Below are 24,432 nucleotides of genomic sequence, written 5' to 3'. Positions count from 1 at the left end.
TCTTTCTCTGCAGACACCGGGGATCAAATTACAGGCAAAAAAGACTGATGTGACGATGTGAAAACCATGCGGCCACTCCTCCTTTCTATATTTAACACTTGTAACGAGTATGCTTCTGCTCAAACGTGCTTACACTTTCACTTTTCAGGGGATCCGATCAACTGAATCCCAACACTAATCGTGCAGCGAGTATATTAAGCATGGTCGTTATATGAAGGGATTTTAGAGAAACCACCATAATCTGCATAATCGCATCATCAATAAGAAATGAGATGTATTCTCTTATTTTTGGGTGTTACTGGGACTCTTCCACTTGTTTATCTTAAATGTGTGCTTACCTTAGAGAATGTAATGCTGCACCGAACTGATTAAGATAATTGCTACCTAATCATTTTTATGCTTGAAAATGAGGGAAAGAAAATGTGTATCTGGCATTACATAGATTAAGCAATAGGCCTACACGCGTTGCTTTGTGATTTCTGTGCCTAAAAGATACAGCAATGTGGTGTCATTTGTCGTAATCTACAGCAAATGTGTATACATGAAGGTCGGTGTAAAAACCTACACAGTATTACAGCTATTTTGTTAAAATATATATATATATATTTTAAATATCTGCTGAGACAGTACAATTTTCCAAAGCTGAGAGGGGCTGAACAGGATATATAAGTGAGGCCAAGTCAAAATTGTACATAACAGAAACGATTTTTGCCAGTCACTAATATTCATGTGCATGTGAAAGAAAATATTATAGCATGAACACTACAATAGAAATGGTATGCAAATTACCTTCTGTCTGATTCATATTTCAAGTAAAAGATAAGATATTAAAGTGAAATTTAAGATATATTTTACCTATTTATTAAGAAACCTTGTCTTAGTGTTGCGTGACACCCTGAGAAAGTTGTTTTTCTTCACCCCCAGAAGTTCAAGGTGAACCTGCGCTGATACTGCTCTTGCTCATCCAACTGTTAAACCAGAGGAAATGGCAACACACAAAGTTGTGGTCTCTGAACGCTAAAATTTAAACCAACATCTGGCCAGTGCCTAGCTGCTACTTTAAATTAAGGCATATAGCACACACACACAATCACACACATATATATATACATACATACATATACATACATTTATATATGAATGCCTTTGTTTCTAATGTATATAAAAAAGATAAAAAATTATCTTCCTTTATATAATTTTTGACAGAAATAACACAGTGATCATAATTGAATATCTCAAGATTCAGCTACATAATTTGACTTCAAGCAACTTTTTTTTGCCATGCCCGTGTCCTCCCTCACACCACTTATTAATTATCCTAAAACTGTTGGACGATTTTCAGAACAGCAGTGTAATTTACGCTTATCTCCAGTAGACAAAACATATTTACTTATGCTCCACTGATCAAATTGCTTTTGTCTGGATTGCAAATGTATCGAGACAGTCATACTCATGTTTGTAACCTAAACTTGTCCCAACACATTCAGCAACGATACCTTAAGTATTTCTTCAGCCTCTAATTTACAAAGTCCTCAAACCTAATCCTATCCTACTTGAGTTATCTTCCCCTTGCCATGCCAGCATTCAGGCTTGATTTTGAAGAAGCCTTAGGGCCCTTTTTAGACATTCACCTCACATTCAGCTGAAATATAATTATAACGACTGCAATTACATGCAGAGATCAAAGCGTTGTGTGTCAGTGTACTAGCTAGTTACTTTGAGATTTATTTTCTGTGTTTAAGGTTTTTTCCTGTTATGTTGAGTCTGTTGCTCCACTAGAGTATTCTTACTTTTTTTGCAAAAAATGTTGCTGATTTTAATATTATAAAAAATGATCTTATAAATACAGACAAATGAGAAAGAGGTCAGGTAATCAAATCCACACTGCAGTTGTATGTGGTTTAAAGTTAAAACATAAATTGAATACATTCACCATGTTGCTCCACTTCAAGACAAGAACTCATTTTGATATTGACTGAAGTGCTGGCCTTTTTATTTGGTAAATGAAGACCATGTGGAGACTGGAGAGCACTGAAGCAGACATCCACCATGATGGACATGTATGCACAGTGTGTGCGCAGTCTAATGTGTGTCCATGAGCACAACTGTGGAGCAGACTAAAAAGCAACAGAAGGCATTACTCATTCATTTTCTGTAACTGGAAAATGGGAGCAATCAGATAGAGGGGGAGTGTTTGTGAGATCATTTCCTGTCTTTTTTTTTTCTTATTTGCCTACTCAACATGTTTCCATGTGCCACTGATCTGTTAAGAAGTATAAAAAAAAAAAAAAAAAAAAAAAAAAAAAATGATGCTTGTTCATTCAGCAGGTAAGATGGAAAGGGGAAAACCATTGCAGCAAGTAGGGCAGTTGAGGAAAAAGTTGAGAAAGACATGCAATTTATGTGGCGATTCTTATAAACTTTGCCATAAAATTTGCCAACAACTGGAGTGTTTACCACACTTCCCGCAAGGAGAAAATGGAAAACTTTTTCATGCTATTCAAAATTACAGAACCACAGAAAGTAATACTGTAGAATGTAAAAGGCTCTTTGTGTTCACTGTGACACATGTGAAAGTACATTTTGAGTTTTCCATCACTTCCCATTGCCCGAGGAACCATTTCTTGAACAGTTAATCTTATCTCATCTGGCCTAACAGGTCAAAGGATATAGGACGGGAATAACAGCACCTTAATTTCACCTTGATTTCATTCGGACAAAGGACTGACCTCACTTGTGGAATGTCAGTCCTTAGGGGTAGAGCAAAGTGGGGCCCATCACAGACCAGAGGTCAGGATCAGACGGGGGAAGGGTCCTGATAATTGCTGGAGTTGGTGGGGGCAAACTGAGCTCTTTTGTTTTGAACAGCAGTGTCCTGCATGGTCTGGCTGTCTTTCTCTGGTTCTCAGGCAAGTCCTGCAGAGTGTAGGGACAACATAAATTTGACTTCTCACAGGGAATCTTTCGTCAAAAAAAAAAAGTCATTATTGATAGTAATGAAAATATAGTTGCGCTGCTGCAAGATCTCCAGCAGTGCATACCATATTTTCAAATAAAATCTGTTAATTAATATACCAAATAGAAAGAAAGACAAACAGTATTATCACTATCATTATTAATAATACCGATTAAAAAAATTACACAGAAAAATTACATGCCGGGGTTTAATGAATCAAGTTTCATCAAATAACTAAAATTAATGTTGCAACATAAATTTGCACGTTGAGAGAGATTAAAGTGAGTAAAAAGTAATTTATTCTTAGGAACTGTAATTATTCCTTACATGGATACATGTAGTCTGTGTCTACAAAGCAAATCAACAAAACAACAAAAGTATTAACAGAAGTCAAATTTAAAAAACAAAAACAAAACTGTATCTGAGATTACAGGAACACTCATAATGTAAACCAAAGCCACTCAGGGGAACAGTGCCAAGATATCCTGAAATCCTGCAGCGCTGATAGTTAGTGCTACTGCGGTCGACGTGTCTCTTCAGTGCTGCATGGATTAGGTGGGGGTTCTTTGAGGATTTGCTAAATGCCACTGTGTTTCTCAATGCCGCTTGTCTTCTGACGTCACTGCATTCTGATTTAAAGCAGCCTCTGCTATTAACTTAAAACAGTTATCAAATTATTGTTGAATTGTGACCACAGGCATGAAAACAAGGTGCAGCCAAGTTCTGAAGGATGTTGTCCTTCTAACACACAAACTGGCTTTTCTGGCACAATTTCTGATGCATAGATGTTAAAATCTTACAGGGTGGGACTTAACTGGAATGAAGATTGTCTTCTCCTGACAATTCTCACTCTCTCAGTCACTCATCTTCATCCGCTTTATCTGTATCCGGGTCGCGGAGCTGCTGGAGCCAATCCCAGCAGACATTGGGCGAGGGGCGGGGTACACCCTGGACAGGTCGCCAGTCCATCGCAGGGCCAACACACAAGGACAAACAGAGACAACAACCACCCACACTCACATTCACACCAAAGGTCAATTTCACGTTGCCAGTTAACCCGGAGGAAACCCACGCAGACACAGGGACAGCATGCAAACTCCGCACAGAAAGGACCCAGGCCGGGAACCGAACCTCCAGAGAATTCCCTAAATGAAAAGGTATTTTTTCAGATTACACATTTCAAATTAGGGAAAGCAAATAGTCTAAGGAGAGTATTTCAAAATTTTCACCGTTAATGAAAGAAGCTGGAAGTGAATGTGACATGAGTGATGGTGAAGTGCATCAGTTGACCTTTAAACTTTCTTCTTCGCCATTCCTCGTCAATCTGAAACTTGCATGTAAGAAGTGACCAAGAATGCAAATGTGAATCTAAGCAGCATTAGTCTGGGTGTCCCTACAGGGAATAAACAACTACAGCACAAACTAATGGTCTTAGTTTGTGCATACATACAATCTTCCAGCTGGTATGTGGTGGACAAAACTGCTGGGGTAAAAAGGTGACCTGGGGTAATCTACTTGTTGCAACAATGAGTAAATGGGTGGATGTACAGCTGGAAACATAGATGGCAGAGTGAACATAGAGTGGATTTTAATGAAATGGATGTTAGCTGCAATCAAACATGTTGAAAGAGCATCAATTAATTGTCCTCTTGATTTATTGTTAGGACACCAGCAAAATACAAACATGTTTCAGTAGTCAGTCCTAAACAGTGTCTGAATGTAGTGAGGGAGTGAAACATATCATCCGTCAATCAGTCCATTTACTACTGAAATACATCAGTGAGCACTTTGCCCTCCCTGATTGAGAGATAACATCATACACAGCATTAAAACCAATGCCACACATGAATAATACATAGGACTGCAAAGCACTATCTATCTAACTATCTATCTATCTAATTCATAATTGATATTGACCAAAACAATCATTCAACATAGCTTAGCTTCACTGTTGAACAAACACAGCTGCAGACAAATGAAACACAGGTGTAACTGCTGAAATGGACAGAAGTGAAAAAGGGGATTTCAATTAGTAAAAAGGAACCGAGTTACATGAATGAGAAATATGCTTTAGGTTTCATAAATCTAAGAGGCCGTCTGTGCATGAAAAGGCACTTTATATTTTTCTTCTGCACTGCATTGAATTTCTAAATTAGATTTTCGTTAAACTTTAACTCCACCACCTTGTTTGATTCACCTCTTAGCTCCACCCCTGCAACTGTCTTGCCAGAGAAAAGTGGAAATTTCCAGTGGTTCCCTGTGCTTTGCGAAAAATGCTCCTCCTCCTATTTTCCCGCCTTTCCCTCTACCTGCTTTTTTCTGCCGCATGCAGGCCTGAAGTCCTCATGGCCCTCTGCTGCTCAACTATGTTTCTCTCAGCAGCATTTACTTTGGACTATGAGACCTACTCTCTCTAATACAGACATCCTGCAACATGTCTTACAGTAAATAGTAAATGAACTGTTTTCAGTGAAGAAGGTGAAGAATGAGTTTTTAAACTGCATGGTTTCATTTGACTAAAAAAGAGATCAGTGAGCAAAAAGCCATTTTTTACGCTTGTCACTCGAACTGTTCATTCCAAGAGAGCTGGTTTCTTTGTTTGCTATTTTTAAAATACATCTTTTCTTGCTACCCTTTGAATAAATGTTTCAGGTTAAGCAATGTGTAAATGCCACATTAGCTTTTCAATGATGAACAAGGCTTGGCTTGGGATCACAGAGCAGATTGTAGATTAGCATTTTTGTTTCTCTGGCTGGTCTGATATTCTGGTGTCTGATGCCTTTCAGAGATATCACTTGGTTTAAAGCTTTCCCATAACAGAGGCATCCATGCTCAAATTCCAGATTCGAGTAAAGTGGCAATTCACAATTTGATGGAATAAGTACGTCTTAAATGTGGAAAATAAGTCTCTACAGTTTCAGAGGTCCGGGTTATCTCTTTGCTCCATCTGTGGTTTTATAACTTCCTGACAATTCTCAACCATACTACAAATGTGTAGACATGAGAAACAATTACGCTGACAGAGTAAGATTTTATTTCAAAAAGAAATACTCTACAAGACAGCTGGAGTGGAGAAGTTTGAGTGTGTGGATGGCATGAGGCACACTGACCTTAGAACCATTGTGAAGCACCAACAAAGAGCCATCTGCACAGCAACCAAAGCTCAGATGAGGGACTTGCACACAGGGGGACCAAGGAGGGGGGTGGTTTGGTGTGGTGGTAGGAAGGGGGTGGTTTTTGTGTTTTATTTCTTTATTTATTTTTTTAGTGGGGGTTAAGGAACAGATCAGGGATAAAGAAATAAAGAATAATATTAATACAAAAGCTTGATCGCTTAGATAATGTGTTAAAATCACAACTATGGGAACATCTCAGAGGTTCATACTCACAGAAAACAAGAAGCTGCAGAGCATATCAGACCAGAGAGTGCATGGATGTTTCTATTGGTGCTTAAGTGGAAGAAAAGAGCTGCCGGCCTAATCACTGAAGAACACATTTCCTGCCTCCTGCAAGATGAGATGAAGTCAATAGAAACTATTTAAGCAAGAATATTTTAGCCAAACCCGAATCTCAAAAATGGCGTGTTTTGGTCACTTCTTCCTGCAGAACCACGCAGGCTTTGTTTCTGCATCTATCAGAATTTTAATTTTATTTCTGTTTGAGGATTAATTGTTTGACTGTGAAATGGTTTCACGGTGCAAGCAATCGTTGGATTTCTTTAAGGCTGCATTTCAGAGTAGGGAATACAAAGACAAAATGGTGTCAGGGACATCTCTAAAAATCACAAATGTTTCACAGGTAAGACATGAGAGTCAGGATTGCCTAGCAACAGCAGTAAAAAAAAATAAATAAAAAAAAAATCTTGCAGCCTGTGTGGCAGCAGAGAAACTGATGGTGCTGCCATCTGGTGGTGGACTGGCAGCACATGCTGATGTTTAACCTCACTGGGAATCATCCACAGTTCACCTTTCCAGACAACAATGGATGCGCAGGGACATGAAATCGAAAAGGAGCTGGTGGTTCAGGTAGTGATTATCCTCTGTGCATCCTGGACACAACCAGAAAACATGCTCAGTAACTGCCGGCCACTGGCTCTCATGGCGGATGGTTACTTAGCAACACACATGGTAGGGTGGGAAGTGGCTGGGATGGGTGTAGGCGGGGCGTCTACATGGGGAGGGAGCATTGTGGGCAGACAGTCTTTCTGGGGAAATACCTGGCAAACTTCCCAAATAAATAAACAAGAAAGACAGAGAGAAAGAGAGAGAGGACAGAGTGGGAGACAGGAGGCAGGAGACAGCGGTATTTTCTGGAGTCAGATAACAGTGTTGTAAGGGATTAAGGGTACAAGGCTTTTCACATGTACTAATGCTGTTCCCAAACTTACACACACTGAAGAACAGGAGCAGATAGTATTTAGCTGAAATATTTGTCATTTTCCTGTGATCAGACGAAGTTTGGCAAAAAGTTTTATCTGCATATGGTCTAAATAGCAAACTGCTATTGTTTGACGCTGTGATTCGCTTGAATTCTTGCATTAGTCGTTAAGAGAATGAGCTATGATTGGCACAACAGGATGCGAGCTGTTCTTCTTGATAAAGCGCAGAGGTCTTACAGGGACAGATGGATGGGCCACAGTATGAAGTTCACAGATAAGAGCACGGAGAAACTACCTGTGCTTACATGTTCTTGTTTGCAGGGTTGGGTGTGTAGGTGTTTCCAAGAAAATGTTGACTCAATTACTGTTTAATTGTGCTGAGCTCAACAGAAAGAGGGACTATTATGACAAGAGATTTTGAGGTATGAAGAAGCTGCACAGGAGAATAGTGGGACTGTTAAGCTTCAGGAGAAGAAAAGGTGGAAAATGTGCTTATATGGAGAGGAGGGGTGAAAAAGAGACTAGATGGTGAGGTGCGGTGGGTGGGAGGACTTTTCTCTGCTGGTAGGTACAACCCACAGAAGGAGGTGGGCCATGGAAATGGCTGCTGCAGGCGGTCTCAACATGCAATGAGGACTCTTTTGTCAGAAGCAGGAAATGAGGTTTCTGTTGTGATTAAAAGGAAGGTTTCTATGGCAATGCAGAGAGCCGTGTGCACAGAGAATTTGTTGGGAGTAAAAAAGGGTGGAGGGGAGTAAGTGAGAGTTGAATTTCAAAGCAAGCAGCCCCCTCCATCTCATCTTCCACTGCTGCCAGCCCTCTGCTTTTCCACAGCGCTCTTTTATCTCCGATAATCTGTTTTCATAGCCACACAGTTCAGACTGCAAGGGAGATCATCTTTAAGTCACTGGTCAATCAGTCATGAATGTGCTCAGTGAAACAGTTTCTCTTGTAAAAATCTCTGCTGTCAAAACCTCACTTGAAAAATGAAAAAGCCATTAGTAAAAATAGACATTAAAACAACACAGCTCTCGATGGCTTATTTACATGATGACCTAAATGTGTCACTTTTTGATTTAGAGAGGCACGCCTCAGTTGAATCACCACATTCCCCTGTGAAGTCCTTGAAAATGTGATGACATGAGTGACCTTAAAAACCTAAATATAGAAACACGCTTTGTTAATTGTTTCACTAAGCAGCAAGCAAAAATAAGTTTCCCATTCTGTATTTTTTTTCCCCCTATACAGAGGAAGCTCAAGCCATCTTTGCCCCAACACAGGCTAACTCCAGGATGTTTGGATATGATGACATTTGAAACTCCTGAGGATCAAAGTGAAGTTTATTTTCCTTATCTCTGGGGGTTAAAGCCACACACAGTTGTTGGAAGGAGGAGAGAGACAAGACAAAAAAATAAAAATAATAATAATAATACGCCAGAACTATGAATTTACTGAGCACAAACAGACCTATGTAGTTGAACAGAGAACTAATTTAGTGGAAATGTCATATGGAAGAGATTTTATTATGGACACTTGAGTAGATGTGTGTGATTCACTAATACACATCACAATCATTACTTCTGACAGAAGAGCTTTTAAAATCAGTGTATGGTATGGTGAGTATGAAGCTCCCTGTCCCCTTTTCATGAGACTCAGGATCAAGGTCCCAGCTTGCCAGAAAGAATTACAAAAGGATCTGCTGCCCCCAACCTTTTGCTTTGAGCATAGCAGCAACTACCAAGTAATAAACTACTGCCAGTGATGGAGAGCTGTATTGAAACCAGATTGCAAAGTCAAAGCCAGATGGCAAGTCACACATCAAAAGGACAGCTGGTTACCAGAGTCTGAAAAGGCATCTTTATAGCTCTAAACCTAATTAGCTCCAACTAAGCAAATTACACCAAGATGCAATGTAGCCAGTGCCAACGATTCATCATAAAAGGTAACATACACATTGCGTAATTATGCTTTAAATGTTTATGTGTGCAAGTTGCATGATTGGAAGCTTGTTCCATCTGCGGCCATGACCTCCATTAATCTATATTATGGTAAACATTAAAAGAAAGCCCTTCCACTGCAGACAATAACAGCCAGAACTGGGATCCACATTAATGACATTGATCAGGTCATTGAGTCAGATCAGTTCATCTTCCAGTGAGCGTTGCTGACCGTCAAACTGCTGACTGACCTTTGAGGTTTTCGTCACTGCCTGTTGGACTGAACTTCCTCTCTGGAGAACCTATAAAAATCATACCCAAAACAAATCAGATGAACAACTTAAATGAATAATTCTTCAAAGATCTCAACCATAAGATTTCAGCTTTTTATTTCACCCCTTTCATTATTCTTCTGCGAAGTTCCCCCAGCGATAGGGGCTGTTCTTCCTCATCAGTGACAGACTCTTCTGCATCATGATCCACACTGAAGAGCCCAATCAACACAGACACACCCATCAATGATTAGTGGCGTTCCAAGAGTTAACGTGTATGGACAGACGTCATTACAGATAAAATGCCGACCTGTTGACCATAGGCTGGATACTGCTTTTCTGCTCAAGTAGCTCTGGATTTTGACCCAAAAGGAATTTGGGCAAGTCCTTTGGATTGTAGTCCTTTTCCAGATCCTGAAAGCAATTCGATGAAAAGGACATGTTACACTACAGAGTAGAAAGGAAAGAAAGTCCCGAACATACAATAGGATTAGACTAGGACAGGACCCCGGGTTGGTAGGTTACCTTAGAGTTGAGGAACGCTTGTATGGATAGCAATTCATTAGTTTTCTGTTCCACCAGACCAAGATAGGACATGATGTTGTTCTCACTAATCCCTGTCGAGGAGCCCAGCATGTCCTCTATTACTGAGCCATCACACTTCATTTTAGAAAAAGTGCTGTTCACTCCTGTGGGATGGGTGAAACCAGCAGTTAGGAGTACCAATACACGTGTAAAATTATTGACCCTCACCATTATTTTCCAGACAAGTTTCTGCATAAATTCAAGCATCATTTCACAGAAAACTTTTTAATTTAATTCTAATTGACAATAAGAGCTCTTTCTCTTATTCATTAATAATCCCGAGAACATTCAGACATTTTTAAAAATGTAAAGACAGGTTGTTGCCAAACCTGTCTTAAGCTCATCTAGGATTTTGCTCAAAATGCTTGCTTGGGTCTCATAGTCCTCTACTTGGGATTCAACTTCATTTTGTTGTTCATCAGCGTGCCTCAGCAAAGTGCGATGATCTTGCTCTTCTTGCCAACCCTTCATTCGAAACTGTTCCATTTCTTCTTGGATCTGCAGATTCACACATTTCAGTGTAAACAGATAAATCACTTCACTTTTTTCATGGGGGACAGACAAATTGCAAAAACATACCTGGGTGACTTCATCTCTCAGTGTTTCAGCCTCATTGTTTTGCTCATTAACAAAATTAAAGAGGGCAAAGTTCCGGTCTTCAACTGCACATTGAAACGGCAAACACACCACATTTATGCACTGTACACTTATTTTTGAAACAATCAGCTCAAATCAAGTGTTCTGACTGGTTCATAGGTATTATATAATGAGTGCAATCTACAGCTATGACGTAAAGTTATTTTCAAAGACCTGTAACACTGAAATAGAATAGAAAGAAAAGCAAATTGACAGGCTTGCAGTAATTTAATGATAGGAGCCGCAGTTACAAAGAAAACAGTGGCCTCACCCTGGATGAACCTGGTGATTAGCATGTCCAGGTTATTCTCTCCTGTCACCATTTGGATCCTCTCAATAACCTCCTCGAGCGCATCCAGTGAACCTTCCCCTGAGTCCGTCCTCCGCTGCTCCTTCACCTCTGAGACTGTGACAAAGCATCATTACCCTCATGTGGCAGTCATTAGCGCTGTATCAAAGGCACCATCATGTAATCATCTGGACATTCCCTAATCAGCACATCAGTTAAACGCTCAGTAAATTACAAAGAAAGTACATTGTCAAAAACATTTTCACAAACTTTCGCCCTGCTCTATGTGCCCTACAGATAATATCCAACTAGGCCAGTGAGCAGTGATAACTATCATGTCTTTGGGGTCATCAGGTGGGAACCTCCTTTCGTTGGTGTTTCGTCTAATTAGTCCCACAACACCTCCAGGAGGCTAAACCGTGAACACTGGCGTCAAGGAGGTGGAGGCAATACAAGCTACACTAGCAGATTCAGCAACTAAACTCACCTGAACAGCTCTATAATCAAACAAAACCAACACACACAGACCAACTCACCTGGACTAACTGCATGGTGTCAAAGAGGTTCAAACAGGCCACACCCTCCACTAAAATACACTTCCTCTTCCTGGATTTCTTCCTCTGCTTCTCCCAAGAGTCTGTCTGTCTTAAGAGCTCCCCCTGCTGGGCCTCCAGCTACCACTACTTCTTCTAACCCAAATCCACTGACTGGATCTTACTGCTTCATCTGACATTTCCTTCACTGGTTTCCTCACCCTGTGGCCGCTTCCTCCTAACTCCTTCAACAAAGCAACAGCAGATCTTGCTACAAACCCTCTACATCCTACTTCCACTGGACAAATCCTGACCTTCCATCCTCGCTGCTCAGCATCCTTACCTAGATCTGCATACCTGAGCTTTTTCCTTTCATATGCTTCTTCAACTGAATCCTCCCACGGCACAGTCAGCTCTAGGAAATATACTTTCTTTCTACTCCTAGACCACAAAATTCTATCAGGCCTTAGCTTTGTGCGGGCTATTTCCTGGGGAACAACAAGCTTTCCTCCTAAATTGACCTGCATCTCCCAGCCACTAGCATCCTCTAAGCTGCCTTGCTTCCTTATTATCTTATTAACTTTCCCTCCTTCCTGCACAAACTGTATTGCGACTCTCTTTGTCTTAGACCCTCCTAGAATTGCCTGCCTCCATCTTCAATGCCTGCAGCTAAGCTTTTTAAAACCTGGTTATGTCGCCACATATATCGGCCTTGTGAGAGACTAACCTTACAACCGGACAAGATGTGCTTTAGAGTTGCAGCACCTGAACACAATGAACATAACGGGTCTCCATTTACCCAGAGTTTTAGGTTCTGGGGAGTTGGCAATACATCGCATGTTGCCCCTATCAAAAATCGAATCCTACTTTCCTCCATACTCCACAGCTCTTTCCAACTAAGCTTTTTCTTCTCCACACCTTCCCAGTTCAACCACTGTCCCTGCTTAGCCTGAGCCACTGCCCTCGCACCCCTTAATATTTCCTCCTGTCTACGAACCTGCTCTACAACTAGTAATTTTATGGAGGAATAGGGGTGGCATTTTATGCAGCATTGTTATCATTACTCACTGCGGCAGCATAATGGCTGTGCCTTACATTGTCTTTGTCCTGTTTCATGGCCGTCGTCCTGACCGCTCCTCTCGCTGCATTTGGTGGTCATAAACTCTTTCAGGATGTACTCATGCGCAATAACCCTTTCAAGTTCTTTCATCTCAGCATTGTACTGGGTGAGGTCTTTCACTGCCTTTTCCCTCATCATTGTTATTTTGGACTGAGCTTCCACCCTGATTGAGAGAGACAAGATATTCAAAAACTAAGCTCATGAAGTGTGAAACCTCCTGACTTTTACATGACACAGCCGTCTCAAATCTGACCTCGAATCATACGCAGTAGTGGACAAGTGAATCATTTCCGCAATCTTCTTGTGGACATCCTGCAGTTCCTACAGCACACAGGCGCAGAAACACGGTTTTCATTTTACAAATGAAAACCAATGTAAAAGGGGTTTTTTGGCTCAATAAGGAAACAAGACAAAAATATTCTATGTGACCTCTGACCTTGTCCAGTCTATTGTGCAGTTGCTTGAAACGAACACGCTCAATATGAAGTATCTGCAATTCTTCCCTCAGGTGGCTATTTTTGGTCAGCTGTTCATTGAAGTGGGTCAAAGCCTGTAGAGGACACCAACAATTTCCAAATATGACAGACAAATGTGAACATGTGTACTATTAATCAGATTAAGATGCTCCTTCGTAACCTACCCTGTCCAGTTTGTATTCCAACGTGCGTATGGCCTTCTGAGTCCGCCCCACCTCTGACCTTTGCGTGCCACTAGTGCTGGCCTGACCTTTTCTCAGCCCTACCAGCTTTAACTCCATGTCTGAGATCTGTCAGCAATCAAAACCACAGGATATAAACTTGGGTTTTTGTGCCCAAATATATCAGAAAAACATTTAGTAACGTGTCACCCTATATATTACTAATGTAATAAAGAGAGTGAAAAGAACTTAACCAACCTCTTTTTCTAGTTGCTTTTGATACTGTTTCTCCTTCCCCAGCTTTTCCTCCAGCAGGTCTTGCTGCTCTAGCAAAGCACAAAGACTCCTGGCCTCCTCACTGTCCTGCTGTTGGCGGGACAAGCTCTTACATAGACCGAGATTTTGATGCAGTTCTTGCTGCTCCTTCAGCAGCTTGTCTAGCTCCTGCCTTCATCCACAACACATAAAAAGCTCATCAGGTTAATAAAATATAAACTGTGCAAACCACTGTGTATTTTATTTTCTCTCTTTTTTTTTTTTTTTTTTACTGTTGCTTGCGGATCTGCTCCCGGGCCTGAATGCTGTAGGCCTGCCGATCTCCTTCCATTATCCTGAACTGTCTCTGCAGTTTGGCTATTTCTGATTCTGCTCAAAAAAACTAAAATCAGCCCCCAATGATTTACACATTATAGCAACTGGCAGAGTAACATTCCTCAGAGAGCATCAACATTTAATAGTTACTTTCAACATTACCTGTACCGTCAATATCCATATCACTGCTGTCTGAGAGGGCACTTGTGGTTGATCTTCCTCGAGGCATGTTTATACTGGACTTTACTGGGCAAATAAACAGCATTGAAACTTTCAGGAAAACATTGTTGTTTGCTGATGATTAAACATATTGAAACCTAGTCATTTACACTCATATTCTCTAATCACGTTTTTTCTTTTCGTCGGTGTCTAGAAGCTAGAAGGTTTACTAGTTTTTAAGGAATGATTTATGTGAGTTAATGCACTTTAGACGATTCACAGTAAACATGTTTGTCTTCATTAGCATTCATTAGCAGTTTTTGCTGCTCCACCAGTAATTTTCAATTGAACAGTTCTCTTCACAAATGCGTCTTTTGTTTGTATTACTGCTGCCTGCTTTTGTCCTGATTAATCAAACGTAGATATTAATGTTATTTAAGCACATTTATTTCTAATCAATCAGAACAGTTAATCCATAGTATCATATTGTCACAACTCAATAAGAAAACCTGCACATTAACAAAAGAATATAAAAACAGCAGCGCTGCTTCTGCTCAGCTGTTACATTACACATATAGGATTTAGCTAATCACATGCCTGCATATGAAAGGTATTCTAAAAGTGACTGCTGGTTATGATAAATAATAATTTACCTAAACAGCTGGAAGTTTGAGAAGTAAAAGCCCAGAGAGCCTCGGGATCAACAGCACCAATGGCCTGTGTTGTTAGCAACTGTTGCCAGGGGCGAGGGAGGGGTAAGCCCAGAATTCAGACTGTCAGGCTACTGAAGACAATTATCACGCTGTCAATCATAAGAGTCGACTCTGTGAAGGTTGCTATTATTACTATTATTGTCAATAAAACACACAATCACTCTGTGATAGTGAAAGTGCCAGTTGAGTTGGACCATTAGTCCAAAAGATGTTTAGCACACATGGGCACAGATAAGAAAAGCTACTTAATTTGTTTGAATGTTGTGTATGTGCTAATCTTTCTTTTATCTGACAGTGAGAGCAATTGATTTTTTTTTCCAGATTTCTTTAACAGAATATGGAATAAGTGAAATAACCCACTCAACATAAATGCTAGAAAATAATTTGCTGAACTACCGATACAACTTTTATAGTATCGTCTTGACTTACTTTATGCTTCCTCCACTGTACCGGGTAGTTAATTTTTGCTACCTAGATTTTGGAAATATTTAATTGGTAAAATGTCATGCTTAGTATAAAACATGGTCACAGGCTTTAAACAAAAACACAAATCTAATAGATTGTTGTTAGTGTTATGTGTTGTCTCAGAATAAATGACTATCTACTGATATATAGTTGTTGGATTTTGAAACACCAAAATATAGAAAACTGATATTCATATCAACTGCCTCAGTATTGATTGCTGCACGAAATACTGTACAAATAAAAACAAAAATAAAACAAATAAAAAGAAAAAGTTTTATTGATAACTGGTAAATAATTTTGTTTTCCAAAATCAATCAAAAGTATCAGCAACAGAAAAATATTTTAAGAGAAATTATATACAAATATTTTCAACAAGCCCTCCATGTGGCTCGGCCCTTATTCCAAATAGATTAAAAAAAAATTACAAGAAATAATGACCTAATATCAGAATATTACTTATCGCTCCTAAGCTTTAATCATACAAATGTAATCTAAGCAAAATACATTATTCTTTGACTTTCATGGCAATCGTTGAATCAAACGGTGTTAGACATCATTGGAACTTGCTCCTGCTTACTGCCCTGACTGAGGCTGTGGCTGTGGCTGTGGCTCCTCCTCGGCTGGCATTGGTAGGGCACCCTCTAGGAAGGTACAGAAGTGCTTCTCTGTATTGAGATCAGGTTTCCTCAACAGAAAGTAGCATTTAGGGAAAAAGTAGGCGGCCACAAGACCAAAGTTGCTTGCAAAGGTGAAACAAACATGTACAATTGATTTTTTCTTGTTTTCCAAGCCTACGTAGATTGGAATAAAGGTCACCCAAATCACACAGTAGATCAGGGAGGAAAAGGTAATGTCCCTGGCAAGGTTATACTGATGAAGAGGCTTCACTGCCATGAAGGTACAAACAAACGATATCAGGGCCAAGACAACATTCAAACCTTGCATTAAGGCAAATCCAGTCAAAGGTAAAACTGGACATGACAGAAACATTCTCACAAAATTTATTTTCATGTTTCTCTTATATTCTGACAATGAGGGCCCTTCTTGAACAAACCAGCCACAGATACCAGCCTGTAGAGCACAGCAGACCAGCACAAATATCAGGTTCACAGGTCCTTTCACTATATGCAGGTTAGAGGCAGCTGTCTCAGGGAACTCTGACATGAAGGATATCTGTTTGAAAAAAAAAAAAGGGATTTCAATATGTGCACTTTCTGTTGTTTTACACTACAGTAATGCACTTTTTCTGTCATGCCCCACCTGTAATGAGATGGAAGAGATAATGGAGAGAGCAACTGTTTGGAAAATGGACACGAGGGGTAGTTGAACACGGCAAACCGTATCTCCTGGCTGCACCAGGAAGAGCAGCAGACTGAGGCAGGCTCCCATCAGACTGAGCAGAGCCACAAAACTCAGGGCCCCACCTGAGGCCATAACTAATGGGGTCCCCCGGTGCTTCAAGAACATGACGCAGACTAACCCCTGACATAGCAGTAACAGCACACCAGGCAATGTTATTCCCAGTGCTTCAACTGAGTCCCAGGACAAAACATCAAAGGTGGGGTGAATGCATTCAGTGCTGCGGATCTCAGACCATTGACGAGCAGGACACTCAGTACACTGGATGTCATCTATAAATAAAAAAATCAAAGAAAGAAAACAGCAGTAAATTTGGTTTTGAAGAAGCATACCGGCTAGAAATCCAATACAACTCTGTGATATTTGTTTGATTGTGTCGATTCAAAGATACATTTTTAATTTACAATTGCAAATTGCCAATACAAAAAAAAAATTAATGGTGGCAGTGAAAGTCCCTATTACTCTCTCTCTCTCTCTTACTACACTAGACCAAGAAAAAGTTATGTGCACAAACCAAATTTGTAACTGGCACAAGTTTTGTATAGCTACTATTTAGATTAAATGTTTAATCTAGAAAGATCTCATAGTGCTGTTATCTTCAGGCTGAGCTAATGAAATTGGCTGCCTGTCTAGCCTTATATAGAGTATATACATCTAACCTTGATTTATGACTACAATGTATATTGGATTTATAGCACATTACCCTCATTTGCCTGATAAGTGCCTGGTTGACAGTCAATACAATCAAAGCAGCAAGAATGGAAGCCTTTGACTCTGCGGACCTGGCCTACTTCACATGAGTTTGAGCAGGTGGAAAGAGGAACCTGCAAAAGTTGTGATAATCTAGTTATGATTGTTGTGTTTTATTAAAGAAAATGTTAAGGAAAAAATTATTGCAAACCAAACTATATATATATATATATATATATTTCTGGTTGATATGCATTTTCTGTAAAAATGCAGAAATTACCTCAGAGTTTGGAGTGTGCCATTCGAAGAGGGAAGTGTTAATCAACAGTTCCTTATAAAAGCCTCCAACAGATTTATGATGTAATTTTGAGCCATTCCAGATCCACTCAATCACAGTGTATCCTATGTTTGGGTTGCCGTTAATGTCATACACTAAATGCGTGCCATTTATGTTTATAGAAGTATTTCTCAAAAACTTCAGCAGCTGCAAAAAAACAAAACAAAAAAACTCATTATTCATTATTTAATTCTAACAAAGTAAAATGAAAAAAAAAAAAAAGAAAAAAAGAAAAAATATAACTCAACTGTCTGCAACCACTGATATAGCCAACCAAAAAACTCACCTGCCACGGATAGATTTTAGTTTGCGGTCCCCACTTACAGGCAGTGGAATTGCATTCCAGCATGTTATGAAGTGCCTGTGCTACACTGTAGATGGCAGCATACACAGCAAAGGCTGAGGACTGAACTGCAGCGTTGGTCACCAAAGTAATATTATCAGGTGTTAAGTTCAGACATTGTGAGCAAGGATTGCTGGGATTACCATACATAGTTGTGGGATGGGACATTTTCATCCCCTCCTTGCTGATTTGGTTGAACAGCTTCTTTGTATAGAGGTTGAGTAGATTCAGTTTCTCTATCTTGTCAATGAATCCAATGATTGTTCCAACTTTTTGGATATTGGGTAGAGAAGTAAGCCGAGAATTAATGGCCCAAGCAGTGCTGGCAATCCACACACCAGTTAGATTCCTTCTTATAACCTGGGAGAGATTTCATTGGATGATTGAGACTAAACCTGATGTAATTTGTCCACCAATGACATATAATGCATGCATTGTGCAATGTGCTTTTCTCTGTTTCACTAACCTCTTTAAAAAAGACCTCAGCAGACTCAGAAAGAGAAAAGACCACTGTCACTCCAACACTGGTTGATACAATATTATCAACGATGGTTTCGACTGCTGATGTAGGGTCAGTGTACACTGGAATCAGGCCCTGATAGGCCACACATATGGAATTGTTTTCTGCTAATTTAGAGAATTGCTGCACACCTTGCTGTCCATACTCTTCTTCACTTCCAATCACTGCAACCCAGCTCCAGTTAAACTTCTGTATTAGATGTATCATGGCATCTACTTGCCATTTGTCACTGGGCGCCGTACGGAAGAATGATGGGTAGAGAAGATTGTTACTGAATTTGTCACTGGTTGCACCGTAACTAATCTGAAGGAAGAAGAATCATGTCAGCATACAGTTCAATATCACCCTGTGAGTAGGTTGAAAAAACATGACAGTCATGAACAAGCAAAGCAATACTTTGATTTACAGAATAAGACTAAGTTAAACCTTAAGGCTTGTGGTCGTTGGGGTGGAAAATATTTTTTACTTTTGAAATGTACTTTTTCATTTAAAATACATTGTGTGCACCCATTTCTTTAGGTATTTTAACCCAACCTGTGGCATCAGAAAGAATCCCAGAAGTTTTCCAATGACAGACACCATTTCAGAGTTAAGAGGGCCAATCACAGCTGATATGCTGGTCTCATAGTCTGTGTAATTACACTCCACAGATAGTGCATGGTTAGATTTTCCAGTAAGGAAGGAGATAGTAGGCTTCACAATAATGGCAGATTGTTTGCACGTGTCATAGGTTCGATAACCCAACTTGATCCGAGGAAGCAGAGTTTGGTTTCCGTTGATCTCATCAATTGCATATTTCATTACTATGGCGAGGCCTAATCCTCGTTCATTTATACTGTGTGACGTCAGACAGAAAGAAACAAAACAAAGGAGAAGCCTTGTTAGTAAAGTTCAGTATAGATAATGGCACACCACTTGTGATACTAGAGTTTATTCTTCAAAAATATTATGTTTCAAAACACATTACCTTTCACATCTGATGTTGTTTGGCTCCGTCCTCTCACTTAGGTTACTGGAGAGCTCATTAATGGGAAAGAGCCCCCCCAGCATAATGTCCCCAGGCAAATAGAAGAGACTGGTGGAAATGTTGTTGAACCATTCAGGTAAATCATTCAGACTGCAGCTCAGCCTGAACGCCCAGCAGAGAACCAGCAGAATTACAGGCGCAGCCATGAGGCAGATAAACTAGACACTGAAGCTAGAGTCATGAGCACTGCGCACATTTGTGTCAGTGAATTATGAAATACTGCAGTATGCAAAATCACCTGTAAGCCACAAAGTCAGCTGATTTTAGTGGCCCCTCCTTTCTCTGGACATCTAGTTGTGTAATATGAAGTGTAGTGCAAGCTTTGCTTTTGTGATTCACAGACACATAAAATGAAATTTACACACATCTTAAATTTCATAATGATACCAGGAAATATCTTTTGGTACCCTTATTAGTAAAAAAAAATTCATTCATAGCATTCATTGTACTGTTATTGTGATTTTCCTGGATATTATTCAAAGTGTTTTGACAGTTTAAGCTATTGCTTGTAAGGCAGAAAGTCTTGCTTTGCACAATGTGTGTGCATTTGCGTGTTTATTGTGCATGTGGTGTTCATCTTTCCGGAATACTTTCCTGACATTTGCTTCTGGTTTGCATTTTGATGCTCTTTGGTGTATCTATTTGTCAGGAGATGCGCACACAAAAAAAAATTCCGGTTTGCCTTGCTCATTATCACTGCATTTATAACTTTGCATGTGTCAGCTAGTGAAAGTCTCTTATGTTGCTTTGGTCAAATGTTTGCAATTTATTACAGGTGTAGTGCAGTAATGAAAACCTCCTTTCACTTAAGATGGCAATATCAATGATAACATACAAGTATGTTGCATTGATGAAAAAAATGACCATATTGATTTAGAAATGTTTAGGTTTTCGTGTTTAGATGACATCTCAGTGTTGATTTGCATACATTTTTGCATGCAGTGCTGTTCGTCCGTAAAAGCAATTGTACATATTTCCTCCCACAATATTTGCACAAACCATCACTGGACATATGCACATTAATATGATTTTATTAATACAGGCTTATTTTTCCAAGAATTTTTATAACAATGATCTTTTTCAGTTTTACTGCTTGTATTTATTTATTTATTTATTTATTTATTTTTAATAATGTGAAATTGTTTAATAGAAAGAACATAGGCAATTTAGTATCTCCATATGGACAATGTGAGTCAAGCTTCCACCTGACATTAACAAGTCTTCAGAATATGGCCCAAAGCCTGAAATCCAAGACAAAATCAATCTTAATTCAGGAAATCTTGAAAGATTCATTTAGCTATTGTAACCTTCAGTTAGCTCACTTTAGCTTCATTTAGCTATTATAACCTTCAGTTAGCTCACTTTAGCTTCATTTAGCTATTATAACCTTCAGTTAGCTAACTTTAGCTTCATTTAGCTATTATAACCTTCAGTTAGCTCACTTTAGCTTCATTTTGCTATTATAACCTTCAGTTAGCTAACTTTAGCTTCATTTAGCTATTATAACCTTCAGTTAGCTCACTTTAGCTTCATTTTGCTATTATAACCTTCAGTTAGCTAACTTTAGCTTCATTTAGCTATTATAACCTTCAGTTAGCTCACTTTAGCTTCATTTTGCCATTATAACCTTCAGTTAGCTAACTTTAGCTTCATTTAGCTATTATAACCTCCAGTTAGCTCACTTTAGCTTCATGCATCTTTATCTCAATGATTATTGAAAAGCATGTGTCAAACTGATGACTGAAGAATGACAGATGGATTCTATCAACAGATTCCAATAAGCGGTTACTATGGTGACACAGCACAGCAGCAGTGTCAGTTCGGTCCAGCATGGTACGGTCCGGTACAGTACGGTACAGTCCGGTCCAGTACAGTACGATAAGGTCCGGTACAGTACGGTACAGTCCGGTCCGGTACAGTACGATACAGTCCGGTCCGGTTCGGTACCGTACAGTCCGGTCCAGTACAGTACGATACGGTTCGGTACAGTACGGTACGGTCCGGTACAGTACGGTACAGTCCGGTCCGGTACAGTACGATACGGTTCGGTACAGTACAGTCCGGTCCGGTACAGTACGGTACAGTCCAGTCCAGTACAGTACGGTACGGTAAGTACAACACGGTACGGTCCGTTCTGGTGGACCACGAGCGGTCCTACCTTTCCAATGCTGACAGTAAAGTGGCTTGGCGGTAGGGCTGTAAACCGGATAAAGATTGTGAGCAGCATGATGTTACACCAAACTGTACCTCCTGGCCAGACCACGGTAGGCTGCTGCTCGTTGGCATCATTCTTCTTTTTTCTGGGGTATTTAAACATGGCCTGCCATTTTGTTAGACAAACATACATATACATAGACACCGTATGGAGCGGCTTTGGCCGCAGCCTGCGATTATCTTAAATATAAAGACACATATCTTCTGACTTTTATTTATCTGTTTTTGGTCTATTTTTTAGGCAGCAAAATTACACAAATTACTTCTCACTGTTTCCTGCTCTTGCTATCTTTAGGAAACCTATTTAGTATGACAAAAGTAAGGCAAGAAATTAACAACAATCTTACTAAAATGTTTGGGGCAAAATAATAAAGGCGGATTTGACTGCACAAATTAGTTGTTTATGTTCTGAATCAGGGTTAACATACAAGATTGTTCTTCCTCCTGTTACTTTCCTACTATGGATCAAATCAAATAAAATCAGATTTATTTGTATAGCACCAAATCATAACAAAGTTACATCAAGGCACTTTACATATAGAGCAGGTCTAGACCAAACTCTTTATAAATTTATTTAAAAAGACCCAACAGATCCCCCGATGAGCAAGCCCTTGGTGACAGTGGCAAGGAAAAACTTCCTTTAAGAGGCAGAAACCTTGAGCAGAACCAGGCTCAGGGGGGGCGGCCATCTGCCTCGACCGGTTGGGTTGAGAGCGGGAGAGAGAGAGAGAGAGAGAGAGAGAGAGAGAGAGAGAGAGAGAGAGAGAGAGAGAGAGTGAGATAGGCATGGGAACATGGCGATGAGTCACCACCTGCAGGATGAGGACAGGGAGAGAGAGGAGAGGAGAGGAACTGGGAGAGACTTTGGCAGAACATGGTTAGTAAATGCAGTATAAATGCTTAGAACTGGGTGAAACTGTGTTTTTTAAGAAGGATGGTTCTTATCAGCGCATGCAAGGGGGGAGGAAGGGAGAGCGAGCGAGAGGGAGGGAGCGAGAAAGAGGGAGGGGGGAGAGAGGGTGACAGGGAGAGACAGACAGAGAGAGAGAGAGAGGCTCAGTCCTTCCCCCAGCAGCCTAGGCCTACAGCAGTATAACTAAAGAGTTGAGGACTTTAACTTTTTAACTATAAGCTCTGTCATACAGGAAAGATTTAAGCCTGGTCTTGAAAGTTACTAAAGAGTCCGCCCCCCGGACCGATGCTGGGAGTTGGTTCCATAGAAGAGGAGCCTGATAACTGAACGATCTGCCTCCAGATTTACTCTTGGAGACTCTAGGAACCACAAGTAAACCTCCATCTAGAGAGCAGAGTGGCCTGCTGGGACAGTAAGGAACTATGAGCTCTCTGAGATATGATGGAGCTTGGCCATTAAGAGCTTTATAAAAGAAGGATTTTGAATTCTACTCTATATTTTACTGGCAGCCAATGAAGAGCAGCTAACACAGGAGAGATATGATCTCTTTTCCTACTTCCTGTTAATATTTGGGCAGCAGCGTTCTGAATCAACTGAAGGCCTTTTAGAGATTTGTTTGGACATCCAGCTAGTAATGAGTTACAGTAGTCCAGCCTAGAAGTTACAAATGCATAGACTAGTTTTTCTGCATCATCCTGAGAAAGGATGTTTCTGATTTTCCTAATGTTTCTCAGGTGGAAGAAAGCTGCCCGACTAACTTACACTGGATGTGTAAACTGAGTTGGTAAATTATTGACTGTATATATTTTGATGAAAATATATATTACCATGAGCAGAATAAATCAAAATTAAATTAATGAAAAGAATGAATGCGTGGGAATACATAGTGTTTTCCACACCATCGGCAAATTTTTCTCTCAAAACTATGTTAAAATGGCCAAATAATGCCATAATAATAATAATAAGTCTTACCTGTGAAAGGTAATTCCCTGAGGTTTGGTTTGGGATGTACAACGTTTGCTACCATTCCATGCAGCACAAGAGTGAGGCATCTTCTCCGTGCCGATGCTTGCCACATCCAATATGGCGGCGACGTTGACGTACAGCTCAGCGCTCAGTGCGGCGACGTACGTATGTATGTCGAAGCCACCCCCCCCCCCCCACCAAACTAGATGTTTAAAATTGGCGCGTTGTCGCACGATAGTGACGAGATTGTCTCGGCCAATCACCGGACTGCAGGAAACCCAGCTCCAGCCGGACCGGACCAGACCGGAACATCGTGTCTGGTATCTGCAAGGTAAGGCTCGTCTGTCTTAGGCCCGTTCACAACATCTGACAATGGAAACACTAATAATTACGTACCGTACTGTACCGAGCTGAAGCGTGTCACTCAGCGGAAACACCCAGCTGGAGAAAGAAGCAGCAACCCGCCCGGACTGAGAGCAGCAGGAGAACCAGGCTGACAGCCATTTAGCCACTTTGGGGCCTCTGAGGGAAAACTTTCTGTTGATGTTTTTTTTTTTTTTTTTTTTTTAAATCATATTAGGTGTCCATTTCATTCATTTAAAAATATATGATATTCAGTCTTTATATATACATACATACATAGGTCAATTTCAAGTTCCATCAAAAGAAAAAAATCTTGAAATATAAAAAATAACATTTCCTGGTAAGTAGTTACTTTTACAATGCTGAAACTCAATTACTAACTTAGGTACTCTTTGTGAGATATAACTAGGAGCTGTGGCTAATTACTTT

At 40.1% G+C, this 24,432-nt stretch overlaps 2 protein-coding genes across 2 annotated transcripts; both read right to left on the bottom strand.

Annotated features, from left to right (window-relative positions):
* Positions 1-8,692: 8,692 nt before the first annotated feature.
* On the bottom strand, positions 8,693-14,163 carry odad1 (outer dynein arm docking complex subunit 1). Its single transcript, XM_029502902.1, has 14 exons — positions 14,097-14,163; positions 13,892-13,991; positions 13,602-13,791; positions 13,347-13,472; positions 13,143-13,256; positions 12,960-13,027; positions 12,682-12,869; positions 11,036-11,170; positions 10,708-10,790; positions 10,458-10,626; positions 10,069-10,232; positions 9,854-9,957; positions 9,668-9,755; positions 8,693-9,573 (listed from the first exon to the last, which is right to left on the bottom strand). Exons 1-14 carry the CDS (start codon positions 14,161-14,163, stop codon positions 9,469-9,471), a joined length of 1,701 nt encoding a protein of 566 aa, XP_029358762.1. The 3' UTR covers positions 8,693-9,468.
* Positions 14,164-15,571: 1,408 nt separating this feature from the next.
* On the bottom strand, positions 15,572-19,696 carry tas1r3 (taste receptor, type 1, member 3). Its single transcript, XM_029502461.1, has 8 exons — positions 19,488-19,696; positions 19,055-19,355; positions 18,467-18,823; positions 17,944-18,360; positions 17,601-17,804; positions 17,334-17,454; positions 16,532-16,902; positions 15,572-16,444 (listed from the first exon to the last, which is right to left on the bottom strand). The coding sequence occupies exons 1-8, from the start codon at positions 19,691-19,693 to the stop codon at positions 15,845-15,847; spliced, it is 2,577 nt and encodes an 858-aa protein (XP_029358321.1). The 5' UTR covers positions 19,694-19,696; the 3' UTR covers positions 15,572-15,844.
* Between the last annotated feature and the right edge of the window lie 4,736 nt (positions 19,697-24,432).

Source organism: Echeneis naucrates, chromosome 5 (assembly GCF_900963305.1).
Source record: "Echeneis naucrates chromosome 5, fEcheNa1.1, whole genome shotgun sequence".
Taxonomy (NCBI): Eukaryota; Metazoa; Chordata; class Actinopteri; order Carangiformes; family Echeneidae; genus Echeneis; species Echeneis naucrates.
Note: the sequence above shows the minus strand (reverse complement) of the source record. Positions and strands in the feature narration are given on the sequence as shown.

Coding starts and splice junctions, on each gene's coding strand:
- tas1r3 (XM_029502461.1), bottom strand. CDS start 19,693: ATGGCTGCGCCTGTAATTCTGCTGGTTCTCTGCTGGGCGTTCAGGCTG. Junction 19,356..19,487: donor AACAACATCAGATGTGAAAG/GTAATGTGTTTT, acceptor GACGTCACACAG/TATAAATGAACGAGGATTAG. Junction 18,361..18,466: donor CTGAGGTCTTTTTTAAAGAG/GTTAGTGAAACA, acceptor AATCTCTCCCAG/GTTATAAGAAGGAATCTAAC.
- odad1 (XM_029502902.1), bottom strand. CDS start 14,163: ATGCCTCGAGGAAGATCAACCACAAGTGCCCTCTCAGACAGCAGTGAT. Junction 12,870..12,959: donor ACTACTGCGTATGATTCGAG/GTCAGATTTGAG, acceptor TCTCTCAATCAG/GGTGGAAGCTCAGTCCAAAA. Junction 9,574..9,667: donor GCAGAAGAATAATGAAAGGG/GTGAAATAAAAA, acceptor TGATTTTTATAG/GTTCTCCAGAGAGGAAGTTC.